Source organism: Lactuca sativa, chromosome 2, assembly GCF_002870075.4.
Source record: "Lactuca sativa cultivar Salinas chromosome 2, Lsat_Salinas_v11, whole genome shotgun sequence".
NCBI classification, from domain to species: Eukaryota; Viridiplantae; Streptophyta; class Magnoliopsida; order Asterales; family Asteraceae; genus Lactuca; species Lactuca sativa.
The window spans coordinates 119,283,635-119,296,090 of NC_056624.2; the positions used below are offsets into that span (position 1 = coordinate 119,283,635).

The 12,456-nt window shown below is 35.5% G+C and overlaps 1 protein-coding gene and 1 long non-coding RNA gene across 2 annotated transcripts; both read right to left on the reverse strand.

The window, feature by feature from the left end:
* Positions 1-3,144: 3,144 nt before the first annotated feature.
* Positions 3,145-7,140, reverse strand: LOC128132193 (uncharacterized). Its single transcript, XR_008230236.1, has 2 exons — positions 6,282-7,140; positions 3,145-3,285 (listed from the first exon to the last, which is right to left on the reverse strand). It is a non-coding gene; the product is annotated as an uncharacterized LOC128132193 (long non-coding RNA).
* Positions 7,141-7,719: 579 nt separating this feature from the next.
* On the reverse strand, positions 7,720-11,637 carry LOC111905144 (receptor-like kinase TMK4). Its single transcript, XM_023900816.3, has 2 exons — positions 9,243-11,637; positions 7,720-8,482 (listed from the first exon to the last, which is right to left on the reverse strand). The coding sequence occupies exons 1-2, from the start codon at positions 11,515-11,517 to the stop codon at positions 7,968-7,970; spliced, it is 2,790 nt and encodes a 929-aa protein (XP_023756584.1). The 5' UTR covers positions 11,518-11,637; the 3' UTR covers positions 7,720-7,967.
* Positions 11,638-12,456: the final 819 nt, after the last annotated feature.

Genomic DNA, 12,456 nt, shown 5'->3' on the forward strand with positions numbered 1-12,456 from the left:
TCGCCAAGTCCCAAGAACAACTCGACGAGTTCCAACTCGAACTCAGACACCTGACTCACCCTGACTCACCGAGTCATTCCCCCAACTCGACAAGTCCACTCACTAAGTGATTAACGGGCAACCTTCAAACTACTCGCCAAGTCCCAAGAACAACTCGGCGAGTTCATTCCATGCACAAACTAAAGACAACTTCTGAGGTTAGATCTGCTCCATCAAATCATAGATCTAGCCTCTCCAAGCATGATAATCACGTAAAGTTCGGATCTTGACACACAAACAACCTCTATTTGCTCTTTTATGATGTTTTAGCCCTATTTATTACAACCCATGGTGAAAACCCCCAAAGATCTTCATAAAGATTGAAGAGTAAAGCCCTCTGGACCTCAATGGATCCAGATCTAACGCCTCAACGCACATAGGGACGGATTGGCCTCAAAACTAGTCAATAAAGGGTCCGAGAAACCCTAAATCCACATCATCATCATAACAACAGAAAAGGATCCGAGATATTACTTCTAAAGTGATGCTCTGAGCTCCAAAATCGCAGGATGTCCACTTCCCTCGCTTCCTCTTGGCTAAAACCTCCTTTTTCCTTGTTAAACAAGCTTCAATGTTAACAATGGCCTTCTCTCTTCCCAAAACGCTCAAGTGCTCTAGGGTTTCTCTCAAGGGACTGATAGATGCAAATGACGGCCCTAAGGGCCTTTAAATAGGTCCCAAACCCATGAAATTAGGGTTTCATTAAACAGCGTGGACTCGCCGAGTCCAGACGCGAATTCGCGTGGACATCCACGACCATACTCAGTGAGTTTATACTCCAACTCGTCGAGTCCTCTATCAAAATCCAAAAATAAATGAATAAGAAATAATACCTGGGAACCCGGATGTTACATACATTCTCTTAGTTCTTCTAAAGTACCCTTAGAATGCTCTTTTAGTCATCCAGTTACTTAACCATGTATTCAATTAGTATCATATGACATGCGTACAACATGATCAAATACCATGTCCTATGCATAATATGGCATAAATGATGAATTCATTTGCCAAGCAAATATAATATAAATCATTTTATCTAGTTCAAGTCTATGAGTTATGTACTTTTGAGGCTAGCTCAGAATGGTGCCATATGATAATATCAAGAATTCTCTAAAGAATCTTATGTCTTGATCCCTTTCAAGATATTGCCAATATATGTATAAGGACATGAAACTTTTAATATTCCTTTTATCAATCCCTTATAGATTTTACATTCCATGAATGTATATTCTCCTTCCTATGTCTTTCATTTTAGAAACACTTTCCGAGTCAAGGTGAAAACAACCTTGCTTAGTTAGAATGTGACTTTAAATGAATAAGTGTGTTTCACTCATACAAGATTAGGAATTTCACTATGCTCCGACTAGTTCTTAGTAAACACACATGTTCTATTCATTTTGATATAAAAACATACCTTGTAGTTTTACATTAAAATGATGATTGCAACATTGAGATGTTTACTTTATATCCAGAAGTGGATCTCAAGGTCTACACATTTTGTTAGGATAACTTGGATTAAGAAAACCTCCAGGCTAATCTATATAGATATCTATTTACTATAGATCTCTATTAAGAAAAGTGGTCTTTCTTGAAATCTATTTACTATATCTCATATTAAGAATATGAATATAAAGTAAATAATATCCTTGTTGATCTAATCATAGCTATCTATGAAAAAGGTTTGATCACAATCAGTGTCATGAGTATGATGAGGACCATATTCAATTACATGAGTATGAGAGAAACCTTTTTTAACAAGTCTTGCTTTAAATGTGTATGGTTAGCCATGTAATTTATTCTTTCTAGAAGAATTATTTACTCCTTCTTGCCTTGCTATAGGGATAAATTTTAATCAAGTCGTACTTGATTCTCGTACATAGATTACATCTCATGTTCATGATTCTAAGTTATTTATCAGATTCGAGATCTGACAGAGCATCTTGGTATTTGATGGATTTTTTAGAAACCATCAATAAAAGTTCATCATGAGAGATTCCACATTTCTCAAGTCATAGATGAATTCTACCATTAATGCAAACAATTTGCGTTTGTGAATAGCTATTATTCAATTTTAACAATCCTTGTTAAAATTAGTACCAACTATTACTACATAAGGTTATGGTTCTTGAGCTGCTTCAAGTTCCATGTACCTCCCACTTGCTTTGTCATTAGAAGCTTGCTTTCTACTAACTTAGGTTTCACAAGAATAAAAGAACCTATTCTTAGTAGGTTTGCATATAACAATCTAAGCCATATTTAGATTATTATACAAATATGTATTTAGTAGATTTTGGGTTTAGAAGTTTTAGTCTAACATCGGCTTCAAATCCATAAAACATTAAGTAAGACGAGGATGGAGCCTTTCCATATTTAATCTTATAAAATGTTTATTCTACTTATTAGTTGGTATTTGTATTCAAGATATAATTAATAGTGATTTAAGTATTATCCCAAAAAGATTAAAGGATGGTATTTCTATCTATTAGAAACTAAACCATACCAGGTAAGATTTAATCATCCTTTATTATCATTAAGGCCTTAGATGATTCTTACTGATTTGTATCTCAACTTTTGAAACCTTCAAGAAATATTTCACAATTATTTTTACCACAAAAATATAATTAAAACTACTATAATTGTTAACAAAGTTGATTTGTAATCTCATGCTTAATCTCAGACATTCATTAAAAAGGAAGTCGTACATCAAAGTGTGTAGTTCCTTAATTATTTTCTATACACTTTAGTGAAAATATCAATAGGAATCCTTTACATATAAATAAGTTTCACATATGTCAAATAAACTACATTATTTGCCTTAAAAGATCCCTTTCTTGAAGTTGGGATATGTGAATGCCATTTATATAATAAAGATAACAATGTCAAAGATGAGTTTGATTTAAAACAAGTTTAAGTCAAAAGTGCTTGCATATAGAACTTTAATTTTAATCACAAAATGTTGATATTTACTTCACAACTCTATTAAGAGATCTAGTCTCATAAATAGAAGTTAATAATTTCATAATATTAATATTATCGTTATGAAAAACGATTGTGTGAATTATCAAACATTTGAATAAAATGATTGAGACTTAAATTTAGGCATGCTAAATTAAAACATACATTGTTCGAAAACAAATATTGTTTTACATTACAAGTAATTTATGTTCTAAGCATAAATAATAAACTAAACTCCGAGAGTGTAGTTCCGACTTGGTTGTTCTCAGCTGGTTACTCTTCAGTAAATATCTGCAAGCCATTTACAAATATTAGATTAACATTTAAGTACCAAGTACCTAAGTGTTACATGAAAAGTATGAGTTCTATATTGTAGATACTAGAAGTACTAGTCTATTCTAGACTTTCTTTCCAAATAAGAGGAGTAAATCATCTTCCAGTGTCTAGTTTCTTCTCAAAAGAAACAAGATCCATCTATGTGGGCTTTAGTAGATTTCTTGGGCTTAAAGGTGTTCAGTTCATAAAACATGGGCCTATTAGATCACACCGGGTGACCCTTTAGCCTTGCATTATTTCAATGTTTAAACTAGCTTTAAATAAAATATCACTATATTTATTGGAATATTTCTTGACCTGTTATATCATCATATATATGTTTGAATTATCCAAGACTTCCTAGAAGTCATGAATAACTATTCCTAGCTTGATGTTAGAAGCATCTTTAGCATTACAATGATGCATTTAGTAGGTATCATGTTCAGGTTTAATTGCTCAAAGAAAATAATATAGGACTAGGACCTTTAAGTGTATACAACTTCATATCTCTTACGAGATTGTCTCTTAAAACATGAACCCATTCATTGAAGTTGTATCTATTGAATGTTGTTGTTTAATTAAGTCATTAAAGAAAATGACAATTCGTGATAATGGGAATGGATTATTTAACTACAAAATTTTAACAAAATTCATTTAGTATTTTCAATATTTAATCTTTAATAATTAATACCCTTTTAGTTTCCAAAAAACATTAATTATCAAAGTATAGGATTCAAGTTGCAAAACAAACAAATGGTTAGGTATCCTTTATCCCATCCATTTGAATTCAACCCGGTAGATATCGATTATCAATTATATATTGCTATATAATTCTTAGATTTATGGGATCTCTAATAACAAATTTAGTTAGACATGTTTGATCCCATCTATGCATCGGATCTCTCTTGCTTAGGTATCCTTTATCACAAAAGATTTCCGATCAAATCGTCTAATTTGAAAATTTTGTGTAATCGGCCTATAACTTGGTTATAGAAATCACGAATACACCCCAACCATCAAAGGGTAACACTAAGCGGTTAGGTATCATTTATCTCACTAGTGCATACAAGAGACGTGCGAGTGTTCTTCAAAAGGATTACATAGATTTAAGGTTTGTAAAAATGGTCTTTATATGTTTTATAATTCTAGTTTAAAAACATATGATATCATGGTTATCACATGCATATAATAAACGATGGTGTCAATTTTACAAAGAAAATTACTTTTAAAGGTTCTATATAAAAAGCTAGTTTTTTATACGATTTTATAAAACTGGGTTTTATTTTAAAAAAATAACTTGTTATACCTTATGTATAATTTTGAAAACCGAAACTCTATGTGATGTTTATTTTGTCCAAATTATCTTAGCATGTGAAAAACTAATTTATCAACCACATATAATAATTGCATAAAATAAACAACAGAAACATACATAAAAAGATATGTGCATAAACATAACCAACTAATGACATTTTTGTGAGCAAACACAAAAATGCCAAGTCCATTCCTAAAGGGACATTTAAGGGGACCAAAATATTCTTGAAATATTGTTGAAGAAGCTTCCACTTGAGTAAAATCCATTGCTTGCAAAAGATTGGAAAATCTTCTTTAAAGGGAAAATTCAGCCACGTGCAACACTTTTCAGAAAAGGGTAGCAGAAACTGTTGCATTAGGCCAACAACCCTTTAAATAAAAGGCTATTGTTGATAGCATTCATGACACTTTTCAGAAAGTGTCATCTTTCTGCTCAACACTTTAGTAGACTCGAAAATTGCCTCTTTTGTCTTCAAAAATGGCTCTAACTTCATTTATTGTTACATTTTTGTATAAATAAATTATTTCTAAAAACTAATCTATTACTTTACAAAAATAAACAAGAAAAGCTAATCTATTAAATTATTACATGCCATATGAATAAATAAATTATTACAACCATTTTTATAATAAAACAACCAACACAACAACACATTGGTCATTGGCTAGTTTATGCACATCATATACATCAATATACACATCAAACAACCTTTGTTTTTATAAGACAACTTTAAATGACAAAAGATGCATGAAACACCAACAATGACTCAACTTGATGTAGATGCTAGTCCATAAACTCTTAAATCCTTGAGCTTTAAGTTCATAACCAATATGAACTTAAAGAAGGCTTGAAGATGCAAGTAACTTCAAGTGTTCTTAACTAATTAAGAGAGAATGAGAAGGGGAGAAGAAGTTTCGGCCACTTCTTCAAGGAATGAATGAGCCACATTTCAAGAATGCAAGCCTCTTATTTATATGCATAAAGTGAAATTATTAACCATTAGGTCTTAACACTTTAAGCACATATATTCTCATGTCATAAACATGTCTCTCATGCTTGAATTCTTTTGAATAGACTAATGGAAAAGCCATACTCTTCTTCTTTTTATGCAAATTTCGAAAATTATATATAAAAGAGAAAGGTTAGTTTAAATTTTATAAAGTCAATGTTTATAAAATATAAACTTTGTCTTTTGAGTAAAAGACAAAAGAGTTTCAACTAGTCCAAAAAGTTGTACACAACTTATTAATCATATCATATGAATTATGTAATATTACTTGCTAATAAAAATTATTATTTCCAATAAGTAATTTTCAATTTAATTATAAAAGTTTTATTGAATATTTATTAAAATCGATTTCTAATAAATAATCAATTGTATCAAGTTGTTGTTAGTGTGACCTTTAGGATCATATGTTAATTAGCAATATTACTTTAATATGACTCTCGAGCATACTAGACCTTTCAATTATATACCTAGACATGCAAACAAACAAAAAAAAGGATATTTTTTCAGAGACTAACCAAGTGAGAAAAAACCTAGCTTCATTGATTGTTCGAGTTTTCCTTTCCCAACTATCAATTCTGACTGTGATTCCACAGGCAGACAACAAAATCCAAGTAATTTCAGAATTTATACTTAGGGTTTACAATTTACCTCTCAGAAATATGTCGTAGAATGAAGACTTGAAGAAATTAGGGTTGAACAGTATCGATACAGCACGGGGTTGCTTCTTTCTGCATCGGCGGCTAACTTTCCCTTTTTTTTGTTTCTGTTAACACAGCAACATAGGATAATCGTTTGCTTTCTATTTCGTTTCGAATCCATCCCTAGAACTCAAACGATTGTTATATCTTAGGGAAAGGGCAAAATCAAACACAAAAGATGAACAAACGGAGAAATAGAGAAAAATGAGAGATGAAGCAAAAGAAATCAACCCCAAAAAAATTGGAACAAAATAAACATCAATCGACGTAGTCGATCATGAGAGGGAGTAAAACAAGGTATGTGTCTCGATTTCATTCAGAAGAAAGAAAGGTGAAGTGGGGGTGTGATTTGAGGTATAGAAGATCGAGAACATTGAGAATTAATCAGTGGAAGAAACGTGGAGCCTCCATCATTTTCTACAAGGACACGTATCCATGAAGGCGGTGGGAAATAGAAGGAAGCATGTGTATCGGCTTCACAGTTCCAACCCTACCATCAGAAGCCAAACCATAATTTAAGGGACCAAAACTGCTCATATAACAAATTATTGTGGTCAATATCTCAACCACCAAAGCTCATTTTACTATTCACTTTGGCCTTCCAAAATTAATTTATATGTATCTATAATTATAATCGCCGAACATTAAATTCATGTGAACAGCTACAAAACATATAGTCAACAGGACATTAAAACACGTATACAAACCCCATAACTTTGCATTTTGTACAAGTTGTCAATGCATAATGCTACTTGGGATCAGATGACGTGTACTGTACAACTGACAATGCATAACTAAAGCAAATTGAGATCAAGATTCTATAACCTACAACATACTAACTCATAAAGAAAGCTATTTGGAATATCACACCTTTTCGAAACTGATCTCGAATTGCTTTTTAAAGAAAAGGCCGAACAAATATTCCATAGCTAAAAGCTTTCTGTTTCTCCTATGGTGATTCGATGGGACCCACACATGTCAAATTAGCTGGCTAGTTGCAGAATCCCACTTCCACAGCCTGGAAGAGATCATTCCAATCCACTTGCCTCTTTTTTGAATGGTCCATTATTTTAGCAACATAACAAATCTTGACAAATGTACATGTTTTAATGCATGTTGTATATGTTACTATAACATAAACCCTAAGACTTGGTCATGTCATACTTTCTATGCAAAATGTACCCCTCATAAATGTACCATTTCAAATGCTTAATTTACAAGCTAATGTAATTTTCAACGGTTTATTTAAATTTGTTGGTTGTATTAAAAATTTCAAGCTGATTTTAACTTGCCAATATGTTCAAATGTAGTAAGTATTTTTATTTTATACATTAAATTAGCACAAATATCTAACATTTTTAATAAATAGTAAATAAGTTGAATCCATATTAACATTAAAATTCTCATACTATATTTGATAAGATTAAGAACATGGAAATGTAAAAGCGACATGGTCTATTATACATTTTAAGCAACAAACAAATCGTAGTGCATGCTTCTGCATAAGGTACAACTATCTAATGCATCATTTGAGCACTACCATTGTAAACAATAATAAGTTAACAACATACTTTTCAATTTCAATCTTACCCATAAAAAATGAAAAAATATCACGAAATATATCTGTGTATCGGATTCATCGGCAATCCATCGAGTCAAATGAGTCGGCAAATCCCGAAGGCTTAGAGGGAATACTCGATTGTGTTTGACTAAAAGACATATCAAATGTTCTAGAAGTGCCCTCATCGGCTTGCCATCTTTGAAGGGCTTGAGGAAGGCTCATATGGAGGTCGATTCCATAGCCATCCTCTTCCTCTGGTCGAGAAGGCTTCCACTGCTCGACCAGAGGACCCAACACGTTCACTGCGTGACCCATGTCGGGTCTCTGGAAGGGCTCGCGGGCCGTACAGTGGCCCGCGAGCTCTGCTACTTTTGAAATGCTATCCAGTGTTTCTTCGTCTTCGGTTTCTAGGGTTTGGTCAATGGCTTTTAGCATGTTTTCTTTTGAGATGAGGACTCTTCGGAACCATGTCACCAAATGACACCGCTCGTCAGGCATTGTTTCGTCTAGGGCTTTTCGGCCCGTTATCAACTCCATTAACACCACGCCGAATGCGAAAACATCGACCTTTGTTGTCACTCTTCCGGTTGCTATTTTGATCATGAAAATTTGACAAAAATTAGCATTGAATATCGCAAATCTTGAAGTGAAATGTTTAAAAATATCATATTTTTGTTAGAACAATAAAGATTAGCACAAGGGTGCCAGCCACTAGTAGGCCATGGGACAATGTGTGCTTTTAAAAACAACCTTTTTATAAGAAAATATTAATTAAATTACTAATCTTGAAAAGAAAGGTGTAAAAGGATTGTCTTTTTAGTTGCATGGAAAATTAAAGATTACTAATCTTGAAACGAAAGTGTAAAAAGATGGTCTTTTTAGTTTCATGGAACATTAAAGATTACCAATCTTGAAATGAAAATGTAAAAAGATTGTCTCTTTAGTTGCATGGAACATTCAAGATGACTAATCTTGAAACAAAACGTGTAAAAGGTAAAGGTTGTCTTTTTAGTTGCATAAAAAACTAAAGGTTACTACCCTTAAAACAAAATGTGTAGAAAACTTGTCTTCTTAGCTTGCATTGCATAGAACATTAAAGATTACTAATCTTGAAACAAAATGTGTAAAAAGACACTCTTTTTAGTTGCAACTTGCATCTAACACTAAAGATTATACTAATCTCCAAACCAAATGTGTAAAAAAGTTTGCCTTTTTAGTTGCAACTTGCATCAACACCTTTTGCATTTAGGGTTGTAGGGTTGCTAGAAAAACAACCCTTTTTTGCATAAACATAAGATTAATAATCTTGAAACAAATTATATATATAAAAAAAAAAAATTTAGTACTCACCAGCATACTCGGGTGCAAGATAACCGAAAGTCCCCGCAAGTCGTGTCTCAACCGAATACTTCCCATCCGGTGCATTCTTAACCAAACCAAAATCCGCAACTTTAGCCCTCATATCATCACCAAGAAGAATATTTGAAGGTTTCAAATCTCTATGAATAAAACTTTGTTGTGCCAAACTATGCAAATACTCAACCCCTCTTCCCACATCTAAAGCAATCGAAACCCTTTGTTTCCAACTAAGTGGAGGTGTCTTATGTTCACTCCATTCAAACAAATGTTGACTTAAAGTCCCTTGTGGCATATACTCATACACCAAAAGTCGCTCATTTCCATTGATACAATACCCAAGAAGTGCCACTAAATGTCTATGTCTAACCTTAGTGAGAACCGCAATTTCAGCTTGAAATTCGTTTAACCCTTTTGTTCCCATGACACCCGATTCCATTCTTTTGACTGCAATTTTTGTTCCATCGTGTAATTCCCCTTTGTAAACGACCCCAAATCCACCTCTTCCTAGTATGTTATCTTCACTGAAATTGTTCGTGACTTGTCGGAGAACTTGAATTGAAATTACGACATTACCCCCTTCGAAAACATGCATTTCACTATGGTCGCCGGAGCTCTGGCTCTGCAACTCGCTAAATCCGCCATTGAATCCGTTTGAACTGGTTCCGATGACGCTTGGTTTCATCAGTTCTTGACCGATTTCTGGGTTCTCAACACGACCGAACTTTTGGTGTTTCTTCTTCGCACAACACTTGAAGAAAACAAAGAACACGATTGCGAGAAAAACAAGAACGCCGATGACGATTCCGGCGATCATACCACCGGAGACGGGTGACCCTTTTGAGGAGCCAGATGGGTTTTTACCGGGATCGGTGGAGCTCGGTGTAGATCCAGGTGGGCCCGGAGGTCCAATTGGAACGTCTTGACCTAATAATGGATTGCCATCATGTGAAAACTTTATTCCGTTTTGTGGGAACGATGGTATAGCACCGGAGAGATTGTTGTTGGATAGATCAAGAAGTTGAAGATTCGGCAAGGATGTTAAGTTTGAAGGAATAATGCCAACGAGATTGTTATCGTTTAATGATAAACTTCTTAACGAGGTCAAATTTGCGAACGCCGGTGAAATCGTACCTGAGAGCTTCTGCCTCGATAAGCTCACGGAGGTGACATTCTTCCCGGAAGAATCACAGCTAACGAAGCTCCAGCTGTCGCAGGCGTTGTTTCCTTGCCAAGATTCCGCTAACGACATCGGATATCCAACTGCTCCGGCGACCTCGAGGAGCGCCGTTACTTGTGGATCACATGGTCCCGGATTAGGTGAACAGAAGCTATTGGAAGTGATATCGGAGGTGACATTAGAGCCAAACACAGGCAATGGACCTTGCAACTTGTTGTTTCGTAGAGAAATCTTTGATAATTGGGGAAGAGACATCAGCGACGGAGGAACGATTCCGGTGAACTGATTATCCCGGAGTTGTAAATCGTTCAGATTAGTGCATTTCGAGAGATCCGGAATAGCACCGGTGAATGCGTTAGCTTGTAGCCATACTTGAGAAAGTTGTGTCATTGAAGAAAGCACATCAAGGGTACCAGAAAGTCCACTTTCTTGATTGTTGAGCCATAGATTCTGGATTTCGGAACCCCCAAAAGTCTTCGGTAGGTTTCCGGTGAGATTGTTGTAAGACAGCCGGAGGTTCTGCAAATTAGGGAAACTATCAAAGATGTCCGGGATGGATCCCATTATCTTCGCGTTACTCGCCTGAAACGTCTGCAGATTGCTGCTATCCGTGAGATGATTGGGAAGAACCCATGGAGACAGATCTAAGTTGTCTGAAATGCTAAAACTCTGTAGATTCGTCAGACCCAGAAAGAAATCCGATGGGATAGAAGTGAAGTTATTGCCATCAAGGAACACTGATTCGAGGAAAGTGAGATTCGCTAAGGTAGGTAAATCGCCGGAGAGGAAGTTGCTTTGTAGGGCGAGGGTTTTGAGTTGGGAGAGCTGGTTCAGGTCGGAAGGGAGGTTTCCGGTGAGAGATTTGGAAGCGAGATTAATGGCGGTGACACGTTTGGGATTGGAGTTGTCACAGTTGATTCCATTCCATGAACAGAAATCAGTGCCTGTCCAGCTTGATGGGGCGGGAGAGATGGAGGCGGCGAGCTTAGACATGACGGCGGCATCATCGGCGGTGGAGAAAGAGAGGATGAGGAGGAGACAGGAGAGGAGACAGAGGAGGAGACGGTGGTTGGCAACTTCATGTGCCATTGTTGTTGACTGGGGAAGCCTTGAAGTTATGGTGGGTGAAGCCGAAGCTGTGAAGAGACCATATATGGGAAAAGACAGCTGCGTTTGTTTATTTCTTTGTCCGAGAGAACCAAAACCAACGCGTTGTTTCAGCTTTTTTTTTCACCGTTTTGACCGCACTTGTCTTTCTATCTTATTTTCAAAAATTACCTCAAAGATTAGGCATCCTTCATATTTGGTCCCTCCGTTAATTATTCGGAAACAAATCTTGGAATGGTTTTAGGGGGTGTTTATAGGATTCTTTTTTAACTCTCATAGTGTTTTTAAGTATTTATTGATTTAAAGTGGTAAATAATTTATTTTTAAAAAAATGTTTATGGTAAAAAACCTGATAAGCTAAAAAGTATTTGGTTTAAAATCTTATTTTTGAAGTAATTTTGGTTAAAAAAATCCAAGTTTTATATGTTTTTTAAAACATGTTTTTGAAGCTAATGTAAAAGTTATTCTGAAAAATGTTTTTGTGTTTGCCAATCTCTGGGCCCCGCCCTTGTCCTGCTACTGATGAGTCATGGAATCCCGTCCATACTCCTGCTGATGGTGAGGTACGGGCCCAGCCCACCCTCACTCTTTCCCTAACTTGGGCCTTGCCCCTGATCTGCTGCTACTGAGATGTGGAACACCATCCACATTCTACTATTGGGGAGATACGGGACCTTGCCCACACTCACCTCCCTACCAGGCACATACAAGTATCACACAGATAACAAGTATAAACTATCACATAAACCATTCCTTGGGCACCCACCCTCTATCCTTGGACCTCGTCCCGGATATCATACTAGCATACTGTGCCTAGGGCTAACCCCCGGGTCTTCTACTCATAACTACATGGGCTGGCATTGTGGCCGTAGACCCATTCACACAAAGGGAAACTCACCTACACCGGCTGAACTGGCTGAT